The sequence below is a fragment of the Danio rerio genome, chromosome 14 (genome assembly GCF_049306965.1).
Source record: "Danio rerio strain Tuebingen ecotype United States chromosome 14, GRCz12tu, whole genome shotgun sequence".
Classification (NCBI taxonomy): domain Eukaryota; kingdom Metazoa; phylum Chordata; class Actinopteri; order Cypriniformes; family Danionidae; genus Danio; species Danio rerio.
The window spans coordinates 34,402,000-34,427,235 of record NC_133189.1 but is presented as its reverse complement, the minus strand read 5'-3'; the positions used below and the strand labels follow the sequence as shown (position 1 = coordinate 34,427,235).

The window sequence follows — 25,236 nt, the reverse complement described above, 5'->3', positions numbered from 1 at the left end:
ATTTAGAACAACAAAATATTGTTGAAACTACTTTAAATGTGGATATTTAGGCCTTCATCTACAATAGTATAATCCTGCGCGATTATTATTAAAATACTTTGTCTTGATTAAGTAGATAACAGATCTATGGGGACCACATAAAAATCTCCTAAATTGAGTAAGTAGGGTTCTGCCTTTTTAGGAGAGTGGTTAATCGCCTCTGTTTAATGACCAAGACTGACAAGCTTGTATTAAGAGATTGTATACCCGGCCGGTGCAAGACTCGAGATGCTATCGGAATCTGAGTAAATGAGAATAAGGTATAATAACAAATCAAAAGAATATTCAATCATAATCTAAAATAATGTGAAAGGAAACAAAATAATCTTATCAATGTTTTATAATTGGAGTCAGATAAAACGAGGATAAATATATTAATATTCTAAACCATCTCATACTAAAATTGGAGTCAGATATGAGTTAAGTTTAATATAAATCAACATTGTGCACTGGAAAGACCGAACATGCAGTGAACCTTCATCCACCAGTGGATACCGTCATTGGACCAACTGGCTGGACCCTACAGAGCACGTTCACGTTTAGAATGTGCTGCTGTGTAGCATCTACTCCAGCCAATCAGAACATTCAGACGCATTCACATCCATAAAAATAAAAGCCTTTAAATGTTTTTCCAGACACATTTAGCTGCTAGTTGTTAGTCAGATACCGTTTATGTGTTCCTTCTAAATTCCAACTGTGTAAAAAAATTATTGGTAAAATTTCCCACAATTTGCTCACAATACTTTTACATCCACAGAATTTATAATGTTGTCAAATGTGTAACCATTTAGCTGTGGTTTACACTTCTTTATTTAGATGTATCTGGGACAAAGCAGCTGCATGAATGGTAAAGGTTTAAATAAAAGTAAAACCATCAACAAAAGCCAGACCCCTACTATGTTTACAAATACAAGCTCAGTCGTTTAGAGCTCATTTCTAGTTAATGATGTCAGAACTTGCTAGTATTTTATAATGTACGTGTGAATGGTCTTTTTCTGAAAAATTCCAGAACGTCCTTGCCTGTGTGAACAGTGCTTTATTGAATTTACCAGTAAAGTTGTTCCGTAAATTTTCTGGATATATTATGGCATCACTGTGTGAAAGGGGCTGTTGACTACCAGTTTTCAAAGGAAGGAAAGGAAATAAAAACTCAAACAGGTTTGGAACAAGTGGAGGGTTAGTAAATAAAGACAGGATTTCAGTTTGGGTGAACTACCCCTTGAAAACACTTCTTAAATCCATTCATTATTAAACAGTCTTTAAAGAAAATAAATAGCTTCTTTTTTTTTTTTTTTTTTTTTTAGCTTTGTTTTTATAGAGTTAGATCACACCAAAAGGCTTACAGGGCTCTTTCACCAAATCCCTGATGTCTCTGCTGCAGTGGCTTTGCTTGGATTGTCATAACACCATTTAAATTAATCTTGTAGGCACTTGAGTCCTGAAAGAAGAAACGGGAAATTCATTACATGGCAATAAAGCAGCAGATAGGATCTTATCTTTGCACCTAACTCTGGTTGTTACCTGTACATTATTGCTGCATGTTGACAGGAATGTGGTTCTGCTGCTGGATCCTCTGGACAACAGTAGCTGATGTGCTTTAACAGGCAGCTGAGATGAAGGTGCTTGACTGGAGCTTTCTAACTCTCTCCTCTGTGTTGCTCCATCTGATGCCAAAAGAACATCAGGGATTGAGGGAAATCAGCACTGCACTTAACCGCTGGCAAATTAGCAAGTGAATTTTATTGTATTACTCCAAAATACCACACAGCATTACAAACTGACAAAAGGTCAAATATAGTTCATTCAAGCTTTAGTTTGTGTTTTTATCTTTTATCTTTATTAGTTATGGTTGATTAGATTTGGTTGTCAGTACACCTTATTGTACATATTCCTGTTCTGTACACAAGTACATACAGTTGAAGTCAAAATTATTAGCCCTCTTGTGATTTTCTTTTTCAATTATTTCCAAATGATGTTTAACAGAGCAAAGATTTTTTCACAGTATTTACTATAATATTTATTCTTCTAGAGAAAATTTATGGATTTGGATTTCTGTCTTCCAATCCGTCTCAACAAGTAGCAACGTTTATCCTCTTCTGATTATGCTTTTTCTAATGGCTTCATTAATATGATTATTTGAACCAGTATTTAATCTTGAAATGATTTTGACTAATAAATAAAGTTAACACATTGCTTAATATAAGAATGCTCAATGCATATGCCTGTCTCTTTGTAACTCTATTTTCAGGAGCCACCAAACCAGATCAGAGATCATGGAGACCTCGAGTGGAACTGAAGGTTTTGATGATTGAAAACAACTGTTTTCCTATTTGTATTGTTATGTGTTAATACTGTCTAAAGTGATTTTGATATTATTATTATTATTATTATTATTATGTTATTTCTATTATGTTTAAAGTGATTTTCCTTTTTATTCAAGACAGACTTTGCGCAATAAGGATAAAACCAATCATGTTAAAATACCTATGTATGACACAGTTAATGACATTATGTGAGCGTATAATTGATGCTGATTTATGATTGTAAGCAGAGCGGCCTAGGAACTCATTGCGAGTTTTGAAGCTGGCTTCTGCTGATGAAACTGCAAACTATCTTCAGTAAACTGACTCCGGCTCTTCTTCATCTGACAGACTACTCACTCTTTGGGTCTAAACTGTAAATCATCCCAACCAAGTCTTATTTGTTTTAATTTAGTGAGAATAAAAGCAGTTTTTGGTTTAGATATTTGTAGTGTTTTTCAGTTTTTCAAATGAAAAAGAACAGCAATGCAAACCCCTTATCCAAGTTTTCAACAGCGGGATAGCACTCACATTAGCCTAAAATTAACAAATATACAATTGTACATGTAGGTTCAAATACAAAATCAAAGAAACAATAATAATAATAATAATAATAACAATAAAAACATAACACACACACACACACACACACACACACACACACACACACACATATATATATATATATATATATATATATATATATATATATATATATATATATGTGTGTGTGTGTGTGTGTGTTTGTGTGTGTGTTATTTTTTATTGTTATTATTATTATTATTATTGTTGTTTCTTTGATTTTGTATTTGAACCTTTGTATATATATATATATATATATATATATATATATATAGGTTTTTTATATATATATATATATATATATATATATATATATATATATATATATATATATATATATATATATATATATATATATATATATATATATATATATATATATATATATAATGTTTAAAAAAAGTCCAAACATTTAACCATACATACCATATGTACAGCAAAATCTAATTATTTTCCATATAATCCAAGGTTGCCACACCTTAAAAAATTTCCCCACCTACCCTCTTAATGAAAACTAGATTTTTTCCAAATAAAGACAAGAAATAGTTTCTCTAATCTACTGCACATGAGTGGAAGGATGAGAATTCTTCCATTTTAGCAAAAAAGCCCTACGTCCCAATAAAGTCGAAAGAGCAATGATTTTACACTTTGAAGAAGTCAACTGTTTTTCCTCCGAAGTAACCCCAAACAGTGCCCCCTGTGGATCTGGCTCTAGCTTGTAAAAGCAGTTTTTAATTTTTTAAAAACATTTTAAGGTCAATATTATAGGGAAAGCAATATATATATATTTTTGATTAACTTTCTGATTGGCTACAGAACAATTTACTGTTGCCTAGTAACCATAACTGGCCTAGTTAACCTAATTAACCCAGTTAAGCCTTAAAATGTCACTTTAAGCTGAATGCTTGCACCTTAAAATATTATGTACTGTTATCATGGAAAAGATAAAAGAAATCAGTTATTAGAAATCAGTTATTAAAACTATTATGTTTACAAATGTGTTGAAAAAAATTATCTCTCCCTTAAACAGAAATTGGGGAAAAAATAGAAAAGAATTCAAATTTAAAAGGAGGTCTAATAATTCTGACCTGAACTGTACATAATGTACACACATTTTGGGCAATTTATGGGAATAATAATAGCATTCTACAACCAAATTAACTCCTAAAAATGTATAGTGACAACAACATTTTAAAAAGTTTGATGCACATGTATGGACAATACAAAAAAATAAAAACATGCATTTATCACTAGAAAAGTGGTACAAATGGAAAAATGCTTTTACCCATTAGTGTTGCCAAATCTTGATTGAGAAAAAAATGCACAAATCCACAGTACTTAAATGCCAATAATAAAAGGTTGAAAAAGCACAAATATTCTAGCTTGGGTTAAATTATGATGGCATATTATATTTATTATATTAGATTAGATCCAGTCTCCAAACATATACTTTAAATAATTAAATGAATGCTTTTTAGCTTTTGTAATCATTATGGCTGTGTTAATGCATTCATCAATTTTAGGAACAAAAAATACTTTTTCTTGAGCCTGCAGGACAAAAACTCCTGTGTATTAAAATGAATAAAATCTCCAATAATTAATTCCAGTGCTATTTAAGCAAAATGTCAAACATTCTTATTAAAAGGCTTCCATTATACTTAAATACTTATTGTGTTGCCACATATCATCTTTGTCTGCTTTATTTGGGCCAAATAAATTAGAATTATAATTAGGTGCCTGGTATGGTATTTGAGACTTTAAAAATCAAAAATAATAAATGAAAATGTCATTAAAAAACAACAACAGTGGTATTATGCATATTTAATTGGTTAGACCCCTTAAAAAGTAATAAAATATATTTCTGAGTAGTTACCAAGCAGTACCGATGGCAGTAAATAAATGTATGTAAATATGTTTAATAAAACTTATTTTAATGGTGTTTTACTTTAATACCAAGAGACAAACATATATATATATATATATATATATATATATATATATATATATATATATATATATATATATATATATATATATATATACACTCTAGACTTTTAAATGGAAGTATACATGTCTCGACTTAAATCCACAAAGCACTTTGTGTTCTTGAATAACCTATTATCTATCAGTCACACACATATACTGTCAGCTAATTGTGCTGGTCTAAATAACAGGGACACATACCGGGCAGTTGTTTTTCCCAGTACTTGTGTACGAGCTCTTCCAGCAGACCCAGCACTTCCCTCCACACGTCATCAAACAGCTCGTCTGCCACTGCGTCACGAATGCAGGCATGAGGAGACACTGGAGGAACTCCACTCCTCAGGGCCACGGATGAGGACTTCCTCTGATCCCCCTCCTCTTCTTCCCTACAATCGATAGAATTACGTAAGAATTAGCACTTAGTTTTCCATTCTGATGCCATAAAACAACTGCACACTATTAACAATTCATGGTCATATTTAATAAATTTTTTGTGTGTGCAAGTTGTCATATTTGTTTTAAATCTCATGAAGTGTTTTTTAAGGATATATTTTATAATATATTGGAAAAAATTCATAGTTTGATATTTTTACATGCAATTATTTTATGTGCAATTATTTCAGACCCTCCTTAATATAAACATTATAAGATTTTAAATGTGCCATATTAGAGATCCGGTCACTTTATTAGGTACACCTTACTAGTACCAGGTTGGACCCTCTTTTGCCTTAATTCTTTATGGCATTCAACAAGGTACTGGAAATATTCCTTAGAAATTTTGTTGCTGCAGATTTGTCGGCTGCACATCGATGATGTGTATCTTCTGTTCCACCACATCCCAAAGGTGCTCTAATAGACTGAGATCTGGTGACTGTGGAGGCCATTTGAGTACAGTGAACTCATTGTCAAGAAACCAGTCTGAGATGATTTGCCCTTTATGACAAGGTGCGTTATCCTGCTGGAAGTACCCAGAAGATGTGTACACTGTGGTCATACAGGGATGGACATAGTCAGCAACAATACTCAGGCTGTGGCAGTGACATGATGCTCAGATGGTACTAATGGACCCAAATTGTGCCAAGAAAATATCCCCCACACCATTTCACCACAACCACCACCAGCCTGAACCGTTGATACAAGTCAGGATGGGTCCATGCTTTCAAGTTGTTGATGCAAAATTCTGACCCTACCATCCCAATATCGCAGCATAAATTGAGATCTATCAGACCAGGCAACGTTTTTCCAATTTTCTATTGTCCAATTTTGGTGAGCTTGTGCGATTTGTAGCCTTAGTTTCCTGTTCTTAGCTGAAAAGAGTGGCACCTGTGTGGTCTTCTGCTGTTGTAGCCCATCAGGGATGCTCTTCTGCTAGAGCTGCACGATTCTGGCTAAAATGTGAATGACATTTTTTTTGGCTTAAAATCAAGATCACGATTTTCTCACGATTCTGTAGATGTAAAATAAAGGTTAATATTGGTAGGCTATTATTATTGTTAATTCTCAAGCATATGGTAAAATGATAATAATAATAATAATAATAATAATAATAATAATAATAATAGGCCTATGTGTAGGTCTACTGTTGGTTAAAATGTTAAAAGTTTTGTATAGTCATTATGGTGGACTTGAACAGACTTTCAATACATCCTGTTTGTTAATTTACAGTTAAATTATGACATCAGAATATAACTATTCAAAATTCTGATGTTGAATTATTAAATATTTGCGACATGCTTGTCATCTGTCATTGACAGCATTATTAGACTATTAGTTTTCACTAGTAAAATAAGATTTTGTGATTCCTTCTTGCATTATATTCAACATTATATAGGCTAGTTTTACTGATACAGTAAACATTTATTTTCATGCACAACACTTTGTGTTAGCTATGAAAAAAAAAAACATATCAAATGCTTGTCGTAATGCATTTGTCGTAACTGCAAAATGCATTATGATCATATAAATGATGTGCGCGCCGGTGCCTGTGGAAGCGAGTTCCAGCCAAACAGTGCAGAACAGTGCCCACTAGGGTCACAGAATACGATCATCACAGAATTTTGTGTAACACCAGATTCTCTTTTACTTCTTAGTGCGGCTCATGGCTGCCGTCACTCTGAGAAAAAAAAAAACACACATGCAAATCATTCTTTCAGCATGGCTCGCAAACGAATGCTCCGTGCAACAAACTGAATGTTATTTTCAACTTGATTACTTGTTATTCACAGCCTATACAGGTTCTGTTCACTAAAGTAGTCGTGAATGATGTGCACGCACACGTTCTCGGTAGTCAAACAGCTCACATTCACCTCATGTGATTTCGCAGCCGCAAATGCATCATTGCATGAAGACTGAAATGACATTTGTGGGAGAAATATCCCTTATAAATACATTGTGACACTTTTAATACCATTTGAACGTGTCTATGTTGCTGTGAAGGCTTGTGCGTCCGCCTTTACTCTTCTCTTCTGACCTTGGAAATATAATTGGCTGAATAAAAAAAAAAAAAACTGGACAAATTATCTTTTTCGGATCATTCTAGAGTCGGTTGTGTGAAAAAATCCCAGTAGATCAGCAATTTCTGAAATACTCAGATCAGCTCGTCTGACACCAACAACCATGCCATGTTTAAAGTCACTTAAATCACCTTTCTTCCCAATTCTGATGCTCAGTTTGAACTGCAGCAGATCGGCTTGCATTGAGTTGATGTCATGTGATTGGCTGATAAGATATTTGCATTAACGAGCAGTTGGACAGGTGTACTTAATAAAAGTCCCAGTAAGTGTATGTTGTAAAGGTAAAGAACAAGAAATTAATTTATATTAAACTGAATAACTGTGGTAAAAGTATTTAAAAATATTATTATTTCTAGTTATAAACATTTGTCAGATACTTTTTCAGTTTAACATGTCTTCGCTAAATCGAATAAATTCTTTTAATCATAGTAAACTTTTTAAAAGTTTTGAATGCTTCTTTGTTCTTAATTTTATTTTTAACTTTTCCTTTTTCTTTCAGCACAGTTAAAACACCTCCTAATTAAAAGAAAATCTAATTAAAAAAAACCTCCATATCAATTATATTTTATAATTTTCTTGTTATTTTACTTTTTACCAAATGCAATGCTTCTAAAAGCAGGTTCCATTGTGAACTTAACACTGGACAAATTGAAACATACTTGTAATAGTGTCTAAAAAAATCTAGTATACAAGCAAACCTTTTGCATATATATAGAAAAGAGATGAAGAAAAAGGCAACAAATGATGTACATTTCTTTTCGATCATAAGCCAGAAACTCCTCAATGCTGCCCTCTGCTTCATACACCTCCTCTTCCTCAGTAAAAGAGAGTAAATGCTCAGATGGCGGAGAGCTGGAGCTCCGGACCGACGGCTCACACCAAAGGCCCAAAGCCAAACTTCGACCTGCGACATACAGCCTGCAGGCAGAAAGAAAGAGAGAAATGAGGAAGGACGCAAAGTCTTACTATGGCCAGACCAGACTGATAAATGCATCGCCTGCGGACACGTTCAGTGCAGTGTCTTCATAACATATTGCATATTTTTAATCAGGTGAGAGGCCTCATCCCTTAGGGTTGATTTTATGTGGTATATCAGATGTATAATGTATGATAGGCTTCAGTGCATACTTCAAAACAATAGATAAGTGCAGTCAAGCTAAGCCCAGAAACCAATCAATAGAGTGAACCCATTAATTAAGATAAAGAGCCCACAAACATTTTTTCGTAGTTGTTGTTAGATAAGACCGACCTTAAAAAGTTCAGTGATAAAGAAAACACTGTGATGAATTATATAAAATGACAAACAATTATCATCAACATTGGTTTAAATTGTACTGGCATCACTTGCTAACAAGGCTGTCAGTTTTAACTTGTTAGTGTATAAGATTATTAAAGTCGCCATGAAATTATCTTCTTATTTTTATATTTAAATAATAGTGCATGTTATAAATGATGTGTCTGTGCCGTTCATCATTTCGTACAAATTAATTTGCCCTTTTATCAAATATCATAACCTTGCCTCCTCAAAATGACTTTACTTCACTTCTGGTCACATGGAATGTCTTTAGGGTGTCAATGTGTCTCATTTTCTTCTCTGCCTTCATTCATTCATCAAAATTTCTTCCTATTTTTAAGCAATCTTTCAACAATACAATGAGTTGAAACAATCTAGCGCCATTTAACTCATTAAAGAACAAAAAATTACAGAAGCACACCAAATTGCATCAACAACATATTTTACTGTGTCACATCTGGGTTATTTTAAGATAGAAGGTGAGTATCAACAAAGGTGCAAACTCATGTAGTCAACCCAGGGCTCATTAAAAGTATGTGCCTCGGCCTACGTTTTTAAGAACCTGAAATATGTTGCTGCTGCTGCCACATTTTTGAGATGACAATTCCACTAGAGGGCACTGTCTCAATTTTTGCAAACTGGAAATATGTTACTCAGGGTATGTTTTGTTGTACAGGGCTTGTCAGATGACCTAGACCAAAAGGTTAGTTTTCCTAAACTCAACGAATAGTGCAAACATAAGATTAAAGTACACTGTGATCATGGTTTTGTGAGAAATGGTGTTATACAGGACTAAACTCAATTGCTCTACATCATAAGTATGGTAATGTATAAAGTAAGATACTGAGCAAACTGACGACACCAGAAAAGTTGTCATTATTAAAGTGTTCTGTGGTCTTTGTTTGGTGTTGTGCAAAGAAATGCATGGAAATAATTATTTGTTCATTGATAATATGTCTGAGTAAATATAATTTGTTAAAAAAATGAATAAAAGTTGTAGGGCTATGCTGCCCCTTAGCATTCATTTTAACAAGAAACTGCAGTCAAATGCTGTTTAAAGTGCATTTTTGTGGTCATGATTGAATTTTCAAAAAACCTGTGTGGCTTATAACCCTAGATTGATTTTTATTTTTTTTTATTTAATCTCCTTAATTAATAACTGCATAATACAAATTTTATTTGAGGGGCACCTATATGACGAAAATCATTTGTAAGCTGTTTGGACAGACATCTTTGTAAGTACACTATAGTGTGCCCACTGTCATGCTGGAGTCATATAAACCCAAGTCTCTCTTTTTTTTTAATTTCCTGACGTTAAAATACAGTAGGACCCAAATCCCAGTGATTTTGAGGCCCAGCGCAACGTGAAATAGGATTGTGGTTTTCCCTGCTCACCGAATTGATAGGCAGTTGCCATGAAGCAGACATGCACATGTGACTAGTGGGCGGGGAGAAGCAGCTCATTTGGATTTAGAGCCACATGCTACTAAAACACCTAAAGACAACAAAATGGGCAGATTCTGAAGACTATGATAAATTTATATGATGGGCATTTTGAGCTAAACTTTAACTGACACATTTTTGGAGACAACGAAGGCTTATCTTACATCTAGTCAAAGTGGTAAAATAGGTTTAAATTATTTTCCTAACTGCTTTGTTTGTAAAGTAATTTAATTACTCAATTACTTGACTCAATACTACTTCAAACCCCTTTAAATGTCAGTTCATTGGCAATTTAAATTAAAAGTTTAATTGTTTAAATTAGAAATTAAACAGGGAAAAGTAATAAGAAAAGGTAAACTTCATATGCATCAAAACAGGAAACGTTTCAAAACAATAACAACATATTTCATGCATAGCATATATTGCCATTAAATTTTTTTATTCACTTCATTGTTTCTTGGCAGTAGCATGTTTAATTATCCTAACAAATATAATCTTCTATAGTTGAAAATCAGAAATCTTCTAAATATAAAAATACAATTACACTGCTTCTCTGAATAGTTTTATACAGAATTGTTGAATTTATTTACAGTATTTAAGGTGAGTACTTTACAAGTAACCATAACTGAATTACTTACAATGAAAAGTAATCCCTTACACTTTTCAATGTGTAAATAATTTAATTACAGTAATTAGTGTTGGGTGTAATTAGTTACTTTGTAACTAATTACATACAACATTGCACGCAAACTGTTTTCAGTCAATTATTTATTCCAGAGAGTGTTTTACTTTAAACATAAGCTCTGCCATATTCTGTGATTATTTCTGATAAGTGTGAGCCCTCTGTATGAAATACAAACTGAACAGAACATCAGAACTTCCCAGCTCGGCATGGCCAGATGATACACAATCTACGTTACGCTTCACTGCTGGATAAAACAAACCAGCATCTTGCTAATTAAGTATTAATGGATGTGGATAGTAATCGAGGTAAAGACACTGCACGACTTCAAGAAAACTGAGATGGCAGAAAGTGCATATTGTGAGCAATATTTTGTTATTGTAGGTATACACAAATATGTAAACTATATACAGTAACAAATGATGTTTAACTCTTATTTGTATGACTAAAAGTAATGAATGAATATTTTGCACAAAATCCAATCCATCATTTGAGTTATTTTGAAAAATGCTTATATGGTTGATGGCACCCACTGAGTTCCACAGTACATTGATGAATGCCAGCAACCAGCATTATTCAAAATATCTTTTTTGGGGTTTAACAGAAGAAAGAATCTCATAAAGGTAGAAAAAATATTCATGTTCTGTTGCTAACTTGACATCCCAGCACACCTCACACTGTACAATTCTGTCCAAGATTTGGTTTTCTGAGACAAATTTATTAATTCAATTTTTTCAGATTATTAACATAAGTGGTCTTTAATCATTAGTTTGAAATGTTCACTGACAGCCCAATTAATGTCAGTTGTTATAAAAAATTCCATCACGATGAAGTTTTAGCATTGTCAGAAGAGTTCAGACATTTTTCTTCAGTGTGACTAAGGCAAATGTCAAAACAAGAACCAATAGAAGCACTGAACCTGATGACGCAACCAGCGCGCCTTGAGGAAATGTAGAAACAGCTTTTTTTCTGGTTTTATGATCAAGGCTTGTTATGAGTAAAATTAACTCTACAAAGTGTTTATATTTGCTGTGAGGTATGATTTCAGAACGCTGGTTAATAAACGTGTCACAGATTGATGACTTCTGTCTACAGATGAGTACCGAGTGTGTATGTATTTGTGTTTTGATGCATTTTGAATGCAATTCAATCTGATATTATGACAACTGAGTTCATACAGTGTGACATGGGGATCATGTTTGCATAGTCTGAAGAGATGCAATTTTATAGCATTATTAAAAATTCACATAGTCTGAGCCAGGCTTTAGGTAAAGTTCTTATGATGATAAATTCAAAAATGAATATGAAGACTTTAACATTATTTATCTTATGGGGTTTTTTATACAAAAAATTGTATTAGTATAAGCCTATTACAAAAAATCAATTGCAAAACAACAGTGTGTAAGATCCTCAATATAATCTAGTCAAAATGAAGGAAGGCCATCAGACTTTTCCCATCATCCATCATTAATGTCCATGTGTTTAATTTACTAAATGTATGTGACTTATGGCTCAAACAAAATATGCAAGTGTTTGAGGAAAAAATGCTGTTTGTTTCTGTTCTTACTTAACAAGTTTTACAGGGAGACAGACTAACCTCCATCACTGCTCAATGCAATCCCTGCTGAAAAACCCAGCTTAAACCAGCCTAGGCTGGTTGGCTGGTTTTAGCTGGTTGACCAACCTGGTTTTAAAGGGGTTTCCAGCCATTTTCCAGCCAATTTCAAGCCTGCTCTTAGCTGGTCAGGCTGGAAAATTGCCAGCCAAATCCAGCTAAAACCAGCTTGACCAGCCTGGTTTAAGCTGGATATAGCTGGTTTTGGCTGGACTCCCAGCTTGGCTAGGCTGGTCAAGCTGGTTTTAGCTGGTCATCTCCCAGCCTGACCAGCTAAGACCAGGCTGGAAATGGCTGGAAACCAGCCTGGAAATGGCCAAAACCCCTTTAAAACCAGCCTGGTCGACCAGCTAAAACCAGCCAACAAGCCTAGGCTGGTTTAAGCTGGATATAAACTAACTCAATTAGTTTGATCAGGTGTGTTTAATTAGGAGTAGAAGTAAACTGTGCAGACCTGTGGCCCTCTAGGAATTGAGTTTAACATCTGTGGTTTAAACCATAACAATTTCTTTGTTGACAACTCAAATCCTTAAAACCAATGCAATTCAGAAGCTAATCTGGTTAAGTCTGAGTAAACAGTAAATCTAACCTATTGTGTTGTTTTTTGTTTTGTTTTTTCTTTTTAAGCTTCTTTTTAAACTAATATATTATTAAAGGGCTTACTTGCTATGGTCTTCTCTCTTGTCCAGGCAGGTGGATGTGGTGAAGGAGGAGGTTCTGGCACTGGACTCTCGTCTACAGATGTACTGAACACCCTCTTGTTTGGGAGCCTCCATCTGATTCCCTAAAATTCTGTGGTCAATGGGGAAACATGGGGAACATAGCAAATGTATATATTAATTTTGATTACACAATATTGATGTTTTAACTTTAGAAGAGCTAAAATAAAACAGTATTTTGTGGAATTTTACCTGAATTTTCTTCACAACAAATAAAAACATTTTTTATTTTGACAATATTTGTGAAATAAAATGTTCTAAACGAGTGTTTTTTCAACCACCTTCCTAGAGGACCACCAACACTGCATGTTTTGGATGTCTCCATTGTCTGTCACACCATTACAGGTTTTTCAGACTCTGCTTATAAGCTGATGGTCGGAATCAGGCATGTTTGGTTAAGGAGACATGAAAAAGGTGCAGGGCTGGTGGTTCTCCAGGAATGTGTTTGAGAAACACTGCTCTAACTGATCATATTTTTATCTCAAATTTAAAAGAAACATTTTCAGACCTTCTTAGAAAAACAAATATTATTTTACCCAAACCCATGGCTATACAACCCTGTACATTTGTCCATATCTAAAATGTATGTATTTTAGAATATCGCCAGCATCATTCCAGAATGAATAAGTGTTTTTGACTGAATCATCTGAATAATGATTTTGTAAGACAATAAAAATAAGTCACTGTAGCCACCCTTCCTAATGTAAAAACAAAACAAAAATTATTTTTTTTAAGAAATCATGATACTTTGTCAGGGTAATTTGCTAAATGTAACTTTTTTCTACAAAAAAAGCTTGGTTTAATTTAGTGATGTTTTAAATTGAAAATTTGGCTAACCCTTTTTCAAAAGTTAGAGAGCAGTCAGGTTTCTCCATTCACAAACCATCCATCACTTAAAAGAGCTGTATACCTGAGATGTGGAGTGTGTCCATTCCACTCCTCACACTCCTCCTGCAGAGACTCTGAGCGGCTGCTGACTCTCCCCTCATACAGAAGCTCATCCACAGAGTTAAAGAGCTGCCGCACATGCTGTGTATTTGCCCGTTCAAACTCCTGCACACCAACCAAACCCGACACTACAGTTTAAATTTCACAGCTGGAACACAACAGTTAGACAAAGACACTGAAAACAGAAAAATGGGAGTTTTAAAAAAGAATGATAAAGAGATAAAATTTCTGTTATAGATGATGTCTCTCATGTGTTTATGTGGTGCAAGTATAATACATAGCATGTTGTGTTCTACTCAGCAAATTCATTTTGCATTCTAGTTCATTTCCAAGATATTTTCAAAACTAATGGTGCAAATAGAATTTGATATTGTAATTAAAATTTAAATTTAAGTCAAATTAAAATGAAATTAACACTGTTATTTTACATTTTAATACCATTATTTGCTCCAGCCTTCAGTGTAACATGATCGTACAGTATAGAAGTCACTGGTTTGTAGCTTAAGAATCATTTATGATGATTAAAAATGTCTAAAACAGTTACAATCATCAAATCCTGTGTTCAGTTTGTTTTCAACATGTGACCTTCCATATGTGCTTCTTTGTTCCGGTTCCCGCCATTTGTTAATGTTGATTATTTTCACCTGTGTCTCATCTCCTGTGTCTCAGTTTAATCATCTCCTGTGTATTTAAGTCTCTGTGTTCAGTTAGTTCCTTGTCCGGCATTCTCAGTTGTGTCTTGTCTTCTTTTGTCTCCTGTATTATCAATGTCCTTTCAAGTGAGTGTTTGTAAATAAATCTACGTGTTTTGATAAATCCTGCAATCTTTTTAGCCTTTCTGAGTGAGTCAAGGCGTTACATAATACAGGACCCAAAAAAACAGAAAAGTCTGGCATGTTTTCCCTTCTTATTTTTATAATCTTTTTTTTTTTTTACCCCAAGTATTTTCTTTTCCTTTCCCTTGCTTATCCGTGGATTCTATCTACACCCCAGAATTCCTGATCCTCACGATGAAGCAGGGGGAAAGCAGCCACTAGGACCATACAGACCAGCCCAACTACCATCCGGGATGGAGAACACCCGTGGTATGTGAGCCATCAAGAGCGACAGGAACATCATTGAGCAAGAGGAGCTCAAACAATCATCTGACCAGGTGTGTGAGCTGGCAACAACGTTGAAAGTAAAGCAGGTCGCACACCAGAAGCGCCGCTCGGCGCCGCGACACGGCGCGTACATGACAGTTTAAAGTATCGCACACCAAACGCGCACATTCGAATGATATTTAACATGAAACTAATCAGATGGCGCTCTGTGGCGCGGCTGAAAAATGAACTGCGTCCTGAGCCGTCGCCGGGCGCCGCCGACAGCCGCCGACTTGCGGCGCCGGTGTGTGTATCCTGATAGAAACCTATGTTTAGAATTCTAAAATACATGGCACTGCGTGGCGCTGCGCGGCGTGCCGCCGAGCGGCGCTTCTGGTGTGCGACCTGCTTAAGAGTCCTGGTGGACATCGAGGGGTCGAGCAAGAGTCCCGCCCACCTACCCACAGCAGAGGGTGAGCTGTCACTGGACCAAACCCTACTGCTCATCAACTACTGGAGAGAAATCATATCCCTTCCGCTGTTACCAGACAGCAAATGTTTGATTCTGAGTTCCAAGAAGCTGTTCACAGACAGACTTTCAGCCAAGTTGATCACCAAAGATGATAGCTCCAGGGTCATGAGCAGCATCCCACCCTCTTCACCTCCGCCGATGTCGTCACCCATAGCCATTTAGCCAACTCCAGCACTATGACAGTCAGCCAGTCCCTCAGCTCATCCTCCAGCTTCAAGCGTGGAGGTCACACAGAGGGTCTGCCTATCTACTTCGACAACCAGAGGCTGTCCCCCAACGTCATCTCCTCTGCCCTTCTAGCTACGGACTCCGCCTCGGCCTTCCGACCCAACGGCTCCATGTTGGCTCTCTCCTCACTCATCTCCTCCATGGACCATCAGCTCCACCAGGCTCCCTTGTCCCTAGACTCTGCCTTGGTCAGTCGTTGCCCTGCCTCCACCTTTTACCAACTATGCCTCGTACCTCCATCCTGTCAGCTCCGTTGAGCCCCTCCTTCTCTCCAGCTATTCCTCGGTCCACTGCCGCTCTGGCTATGCCATGGGCTTTCGGACCTGTGTCGTCGCTTCGGTCAGGTGAGCCATCGGCTCCACCGTAGCCCTCCAGGACCTCGACATCACCTTTGCCCTACGGCTCTCCTTCGCCTTCTTGGGCTCCACCCCTAGCTGCAGCGTCTCCCACGGTTGGCCCGTTGGAGTTGGCAATCACTCCTCCTCCATGGCTCCAACCTCCGTTGACTCCACCCTGGGTCCTACACCTCCTGCTACACCTCCCTTCCAGCCTCCCCCCTTATGTGACTCCTCCCTGGCCACCTCCTCTTTTCCATCCTGTGTTCCGTTTGTTCTCACCATGTGACCCTCCCCATGTGTGTTCTCAGTTGTGACTTGTCGTTCCTGTGTCTTCTGTATTATTGATGTCCGGTTAAGTGAGTGTTTGTAAATAAATCTATGTGTTTTGATAAATCCTGCGAACCATTTTGCCTTCCCGAGTGAGTTCAGGCTTTTAAACAAGTTTAATTGAACCAAATCTTTTTTTTTTTTTTCAGATTTTTCTGATAAACAAAGAACTGCATTTAGCTTTTGTAAGATTACATCTTTACTGTCATCCTTACTGTTTTGATCAATTTTATTAATCCTTGCTTGGTAAAAGTATTACGTTCTGAAAGTTTTTTTTTAAAGTTAACATATTGAACAAACCTTTAATTATAAATGCTTTACACATTGTTTATCTTTACAACATTCTAATTATCAAATAAAAAAATATGAATTAATAATTATAATATAATTAAATTTATATACAGTTAAAATCCGAAATTATATAACCCCCTTTGAATTTTTTTTTCTTTTTTACATATTTCCCAAATCATGTTTAACAAAGCAAGGAAATTTACACAGTATGTCTGATAATATCTTTTCTTCTGGAGAAAGTGTTTTTTTTCGACTAGAATAAAAGCAGTTTTTAATTTTTTAAACACCATAAGGTCAAAATTATTAGCCCCTTTAAGCAATATTTTTTCGATAGTCTACAGAAAAAAAAAAAACATTGTTATACAATAACTTGCCTAATTGCCCTATCCTGCCTAGTTAACCTAACTAACCTAGTCTCATCTAGTTAAGCCTTTAAATGTCACTTTAAGCTGTATAGAAGTGTCTAGAAAAATATCTAGTAAAATAATATTTAATGTCATCATGCAAAGATAAAATAAATCAGTCAAAAAAACTATTATGTTTAGAAATGTGTTGAAAACATCTTCACTCTGTTAAACCGAAATTGGGGAAAAAAATAAAAGGGGGGGTAATAATTCTGATTTCAACTGTAATATAGAATCATTTTTATAAAATATTATACACAATATTTTTAAGTGTATCAGATAATTGAAATTGAATACACTCATAACTCCAATTCATATTTCAGTATTTTCAATTCAGTTAAAACCCTGTCATTCTAATTCAAATTCATGAACTAAACAGGAGCTGAACTTTGCTGAACTACAAAGCATCTGGAATCAGCAGAAAAGCATTACATCATATCTCCATGAGCAGATGGAGCTGTGCTCTGTGGAGAGCCCAGGACCAGTGCATGGACTTCCTGAGCGGGACGGGAGGTGACTCACAGGAGTAGATGACTGACCACATGATGAGACACTAAAGAAATTAAGCAAAAATATTAATACTTTCAGAGGTCAATAATGCTTGTGTACATTACAGACATAAAACCTCACAATAAGGTGTGAATATTCTGAAACAAATATAATAGTCACATTACCTGAGGCCACTTTTTAGTACCCTGCTGACACTCCTGGTGAACGGGGCAGGCACTGAATTGATGCTTTTGTCGGGTTCATTGAGCAGCTTTTTCCTAATGCATGATAAGGGAATAAGAATGAAAATCGATCATTCAGTTAATGAAAAGCTCCATTTATGCTGCAGTGATGCCTTCAGAGACCTGCTGAATTAAATGCACAATAAACAGCATTCTATGTGTGGCCAGAATTCTATTTAAACCTATTTAAAATGCATTCTGCCATTTCATTTTATTTACAATTATTAACACTGTGAAAATCAAGGTGTTACTTTGCTTAAAAAAGAGAGTAAACCTGTGGTAACTTGGTTGAGTTGACTTAATTTTTATAATTATGCACATAGTTTATTTAATTAAAATTGCCAGGTTCCATGCAATTTCTTCATGTTGTCTCGACACAAATTGATTAAGTAAACTTAATTGTTTTTACAAATTTAATTGGGTGGAACACAAAACAATTAAGTTGTCTCCAAAAACAGCCCTAAGAATTGTTTTGTTTTAACTTATTTTAAATAAGTAGTTTAAACCAGTGTTGTTGAGTGTTTAAGACAATGGTTTCACTATTTTTAAGTAAAGTCAACTAATCAAAAGCATCAGGTTTACTCACTTTTCAAAATAAATAAGTCAACTAATTGCTTTTTACAGTGTATGCATAGCTTTTATAACCTTATAATATTTGTGCATGGTAAGACCATTGAGACCGAAACTAATCAAGGTCGAAGAGTGAAAAGGGCTTTTGTTATGAAAAGCGTATCCACCATCAGGTACTGTGCAAGGTCACATGATGCTGTCGCCTCCAAGCTTTCACTCTTTGTCTCAAACTGCTGCTAATCTATCTGACAATTATGTCATGAATATTTTAAACAGTACAACATCAAAGAACAATACATGCAATCATTTGGGAGTGTTACATTTATCACTATGACAACAAGAAACGTTATGGGTAAAGGGTATAGAGAAACGAAACATTGGTAAAAGTTCGAGTTCATTTTGGTAAAAGTAATACATTGTTTTGTGTAATTGAAAGATTTTATTGTGTGTCTTAGAATTCACTAGCTTTAGTTTCATAATATATGAAGACCTTTGAGAATTAAATTGTTGTTAGTAATAATTGTAACCCACAAAAATAAAGTTTTACTAAATATTTAAAAAAATTTAAAAATATTAATGATGATTGCTATGGAATTACTGAATTTCTAACATGCATACATTATACAAACATTACTAAGTTTAAAAAGACATTTAAAATTTACATAAGAATACATAATGTTTATTTGATTCATTCTTCAAAACTTGTCAGTGCATATTTTACACTGTTCAATACAACATAAAGACTTGAGTGTGTTTAAATCCATTATTATAGTTTCATAATTCATCCAGACCTCTGAGAATAAAATAGGTCATGATCATAACCATAACCCCTCCACCCACAAAAAAGTTGCTTTACAGGATATTTCAACATTTAAATTCAAATGACAGTAACCTGTGAGGCTTTTTACAGAATCATTGAAGCTCTAGCAAGCATATGAGTAACATTGCTGATGTAACAAAGACATTTTCAAACTTCCAATCAAGCATAATGTTAACACTTCCCGTTATTTTTCCTTCAAAAAACCCTGCAAAAATAACTTACCCAACTACAATGAGTTCAGCATATCTGCCAAGACACGCTGCCCCGTAGCTGTTCTTGTAGTTAGTGAATACAGAAGGTAATGTAGCCAAAGATGAGGGCCAACCAAACCCTAGTGCACCTTGCATGTGTAAATTGTTCCTATCAGTGGTGGTTATCAAGCCAATTAGCAACATGTGGTCTTTGTTGTCCTCTGCAGGTCAGTATGTCCTTGTCTTCCTCCTGGATCTGTTCCTTCAGCTCCATCAAGAGAGTGTTTGGACACACTACAGTAGCACAGTACAGGTGCCTGATATTCCCCACCCTCCCCTGGATGATTCACAGGTGCAAAAACCTTATCATCCATCCGCATCTGAACTTTGTGAATATTAAACGATAATGAAAATTCAGAATAAGCTCCTCCCAGGAAAGGAAGACTCTCTTGGTCTGCAGCTTATTTAAAGTTTAAATAAGCCAAAATATGTTCACTCAAACTGTAAAAAATGCTGTGTTCCACACTATTCAAGTGGATTGAACATAAAACAATTAAGTTGTCCTGAAAAACTAAAGAATTGTGTTTATTCAGATAATTTTAAATACATAGTTTAAACAAGCAGCATTTTTGAGTGTGAGCTACAGCTTATATTACATTAGCACTGTCACCTCACAACAAAAAGGTAGCTTGTTCGAGCCCTAGCTTGCATTTCTGTGCAGAGTTTTCCACCGTGTGCTCTTGTTTCCCCCCACAGTCCAAAGACATTGCAGCTGGAAGGGCATCCGCTGTAAACATATGCTGGCAGTTCATTCCGCTGTGGCAACCCCTGATAAATAAAGGGACTAAGCTGAAGGAAAATGAATGAATGAACATTTCCAAGATTGTGAAATGCAATTAATTTTTATGTGAAAGCATCTCCCTATTTACTCACAGCGACGGGGAGTCATGTTTCAGCGCATGGACATGCATTCTAACTTGCACAGAGCCAGTTCAGAGAGAAATTAAGGGGACAGGGAAATGCAAATACATATATTTTTAATTTTAAATGCAAAACCAAAAAAAGCAATATCTATACGTGTATTAAACCATGGAGGTCATATCAAATGGTTCAATATTATATTGAGTATTGGGGCAATCCTATAACCTACATCCATGTTTTTATTGATCACGAACCACTTGTTTGGTTCACACCAAGGATTAGCAGTGATCACATTTATTCAAAAAACTATTCAAATCAAACCAAACATGATGCCATGAGTGAACACACCATTAGATTGTGCACAGTGTCATCGCAGGACATGACCGCTTTAAAAAAAAGTATTTTATGTCAAGTCAACAAGAAAACAAAGCCTCTCCATGTGCACGGGACCACAAACTGACACCACGGCTACAGAAGAAGTAGCACAGAGAAAGGAGAAAACTAATTAGCAGCGGGTGAGGGCTTTCACGGCTGCCAGGGGTCACTGAGGAAGCCCAGCATCAGTAGGAGCTCAGGTTTCTCTCACAGAGCAAGCAGCAAATAATTTCAGCAGGTCGTCCGCCAGAGCCCAATGAAACATGTATGACCAGCATGGCAGCAGAAAGCCTCGGCTGACTGACATGGATTCTTTCTCTTGTCTGCCTTTTAGCACCAAGCACGACCAGACAGTGATTTCATTCAGGACAACCATGTCAAGTTTTACACCATTCCAGGACTTGAATAACATTCAACATCCCTTGTCATTTTTGCATAGGACAATAAAAATAAGTGCTGCATATTAATTAACAGTTGCTCATAATTTACTTGGCATGAAATAATCCTTCATTAATTTTCATTCAGCTTAGTTCGTTTATTCATCAGGGGTCGCCACGGTGGAATGAACTGCCAACTTAACTAGCATATGTTTTACACAGCGGATGCCCTTCCAGCTGCAACTCAGTCCTGGGAAACACCCATACACACATACGCTATGGTGATTTTGGTTTATTAAGTTCAAGTATACCACATGTCTTTGGACTGTGGGTAAAATCAGAGCACGCAGAGGAAACCCACAGAAACATGGGGAGAACATGCAAACTCCACACAGAAATGCCAACTGACCCAACTGGACCTCGAACCAGTGACCTTCTTGCTGTGAGGAGCCACTGTGCCTCCTTGTGAGTATATTCATTATGATATGAATATTTAGAAACTATTTAAAAAAATAAATGAATTAGAAAAGGCGATGCGGTGGTGCAATGGGTAGCACATTCACCTAAAAGCAAGAAGGTCGCGGGTTCAAGCCTTGGCTGGGTCAGTTGCCGTTTCTATGTGGAGTCCTCCGGGTGCATGTGGTACAGGTGAATTGTTTATGCTAAAATTGACCAAAGTGTATGAGTGTGTGTGAGTGTGTGTGGATGTTTCCCACTGATGGGTTACGGCTGGAAGAGCATCTGCTGCGTAAAAACATAGGTGGATAAGTTGGCGGTTCAGTTCGATGTGGCGACCCCAGATTATTAAAAGGACTAAGCCGAAAAGAAAATGAATGAATGAATATATTAGAAAAATGTGCTTCTTTGTTATTTATATACAAAATGTAGGCTTATAACCACTGACCCACTGAGCCACCAGAAAAAATATTGTTTTAATCTATAAAATGTCAACAAAAGTCACTTTTATTTAAACTCTTCAACATCAAAAGTTGCCTAAGCTGAGACCAAGGTCCCATAATTTAATTTAAAAATGTCAATAAATAAATCACACAAATGAACATTTACAAACACTTCGGCCAATTTAGTTTATTCAATTCACCCATAACGCATGTTTTTAGACTGTGGTGGAAACCGGAGCATGTGGAGGAAACCCACACAAACATGGGGAGAACATGCAAAATCCACACAGAAATACCAACTGGCCCCGCCGGGACTCGAACCAGTGACCTTCTTGTTGCAAGGAGCCACTGTGCCACCCCCTGAGTATATTCATTATGACATAACACTTTAGAAATTATTTAAAAATATAAATGTATTAGAAAAAATGCTTCTTTGTTATTTATATACAAAATGTAGGTTAACAGTAATTTCATATTTTTAATGGTATCCGTTTGTGTGGACTTGCAGCAGTCACTTGTTGCATATTTGTTGCATAATTTGTACTCAAAATGTTTGTAAATAAAAATAATAATAAAATATTGTATATATCAGTCAGTTATTAAAATGTGGAATGAGGAAATCTTTATAATGGTTAGTGCGGTACAATATTACTCATTATTTAATTGTGTAAGTGCTATTTAGTCAGAACAAACTTACTCTAAGCCTAATAATGCTCAGCAAAGAAACAATCTCCAAGGCCTTATTTAAATTTTTTTTTTTTTTTTTTTTTGAGTAAATGAGAAGTCTTTGAAATGGCACTTATTTTCAATAGGATATAGTCTAGAGTAAAACAAAATCTACACCTCCGTACTTTTTCAAAGATCAGCTCTAGCGAGAGACTTCAGTCGCAACTAAATGCTGGTGTAGATTGAGCCATTAGATCTGCTCGTGCCAGAGGAAAGACTACACCCTGATTCCCTGACATTAGTCTTGTATTAATTAGTTATCAAGTAGTGAGCACAATTCAATTAAATATTAAAGGTCTTGCCATGAAAGAGCACAGTTTTTGACTATTGCTTCATTTTAACATCACAACAATAGGCCTATGTTGTCTTCTGTTGTCAAGTGTATGAAACAGACAAAACTTTTTTTTTTCTTAAACAGGCCGAAAACACAAAGACTCAACAGGTCAATGCTCTAAAACGACAATTGATGTTAGACATGAAGGCGAAAGACAAACCGCTTACTTTAAACTGTCATCCCTCCTCTCTCGAACCGGACTCATGCTGTCCTGAGCTGCTCTTGTCTTCTTCCATTGAAGTATTCGCTCCGAGTCTAGCCGAGACTTCTCGAACTCTAAACCACAACGAAAACTTCGGTCCGGAAAAGCGTGCAGGTAGTTCGGGCCGGCAGAGCCGCCGCTCGGCTCGATGCGCTCGACGGTCACCTGCATTAATAAACGTGACCGACAGCCTGACCGCGCTGACAACGAGACACTAGACGGACAAAGCAGGTAACAAGCTGTCACTCACAAAACGGAACTCCGTCACTGTCTTCAATTAGCATACCTTACCGGGCACTACCACAGTGAAAAATGCCCAATTGTCATAAGTTTGCACCGCTCAACGGTAGTCTAACAATTGATGAAGACAGCTCTCAAAATAACATGATGTATGCAGCGAATTGCAAAGCAATAATTACTTAATAATTAAATTGATTGTCCAATGAAAAGGTACAGTAAGGGATCAGTTCATTTTGCCACTTTATTTACAAGTAAACAACTTAAGTTATAATGTGCATGCTGTAAATTTATATAACAGTCCTGTAGATTTAGCATATACTGTAATTCAGATAAGCAGTTAGATTATACGATTGCACATGATTCAGAAACAATGAGTTATGTGAGAAATTAGTTCATGACAATATATTACATGAAAACAGAGAAGCAGAATATTTTTGTTGATCTTTTAGTTTGCACATTCCTAATTTGTAACATATTATATTAACTAACCAACTAACCATTACATATGTCACTAATGGTTTGTTGCTAATGTGCTATATTACTCATCATCCTAAATATAATATAAAAGCCTGCTGATCCAAAACACATTTTGACAAACAGCAAATGTTAGACCACATCATTGCAATTTACACAATGGACACTAGATGGAGCAATAGAACAACAAATAATAACAATCAAACGCTCATATTTGCTCTCACCACTACAAGTAGCCTATTATGACGTTTGTTTAAAATTTTACATTTTCCCATATTTTCATATACTGATTGTGTTATACATTTAGTCAAATCTGGCCCAAAGGTTTTTTAGATTCTTTTATTTGTGACAACACACATTTTGTTGACCAAATTCTTCTCAGTAGTCAAACAATAATCGCTTGGTAATTAATCTCAGATCTCTTTACCTGCTTGCAAAGTTTTTTTTAAATAATATATGTGGTTACATAGTTTAGGATCAGTTTTGGCTTCTTAGAAGAAAAAAATATATTTTTATCTAGTAAAGTTGTTGAAGTCTCAATCAAAATCATAATTGCTATCCAATAAATAACAAACTAGCTAAATTTAATAAAACTTTTACCCCTAAATGCTTATTTTGTACTTAATATGATGAATCACTAAATCATTTATTTTGGGAGTGCAGCCTGCTCTAAAGTTTTTTTGGGGGGTTGACTTTTCCAATTTTATTAAAGAATTCTTATTTACAAACTTTTGTATAGCCCAAAAAAAATTTATTCTTTTGGCTACTCACTGAATGTAGATGATACTCATTGTAAATTATTAATGTATCGCTTTTTTTTTTTTTTTTTGGCTAAATTTATATTACACCATATATGTATATTTTCAAAAAAACACTCTTACTTTTTATTTTCAGAAAGGATTTATATGTGAACTCTTTAATAGACTCTAAAAATTATATTGCATGTAAAACTCTTTCTTGGTCTAAATCCTTTAAACTAGTTTGATTTGCTGAAATGTTATTTCTGTAACCCTTTTTTGTCTCTTTATTCATACTGTATCTTTGTAATGTTCTTTC

At 35.4% G+C, this 25,236-nt stretch overlaps 1 protein-coding gene across 3 annotated transcripts in view; it reads right to left on the bottom strand.

Moving 5' to 3' along the window:
- Positions 1-23,750, bottom strand: part of fam149a (family with sequence similarity 149 member A) — a 33,748-nt gene extending 9,998 nt beyond the window's left edge. Inside the window, exons 1-9 of one of the 3 annotated variants that reach the window (XM_005157250.6) lie at positions 23,432-23,750; positions 17,995-18,087; positions 17,753-17,873; positions 14,081-14,223; positions 13,115-13,243; positions 8,168-8,335; positions 5,106-5,290; positions 1,561-1,703; positions 1,383-1,477 (exon numbers count right to left, since the gene is read on the bottom strand). In XM_005157250.6, coding sequence (XP_005157307.3) covers positions 1,383-1,477; positions 1,561-1,703; positions 5,106-5,290; positions 8,168-8,335; positions 13,115-13,243; positions 14,081-14,223; positions 17,753-17,873; positions 17,995-18,087; positions 23,432-23,637 — 1,283 coding nt within the window. In that variant the 5' untranslated portion in view covers positions 23,638-23,750. Of the gene's footprint in view, positions 1-1,382; positions 1,478-1,560; positions 1,704-5,105; positions 5,291-8,167; positions 8,336-13,114; positions 13,244-14,080; positions 14,224-14,556; positions 14,683-17,752; positions 17,874-17,994; positions 18,088-19,663; positions 20,461-23,431 lie in introns of those variants that run through there. The other 2 variants (XM_073921972.1, XM_073921973.1) reach the window with 2 other exon arrangements.
- Positions 23,751-25,236: the final 1,486 nt, after the last annotated feature.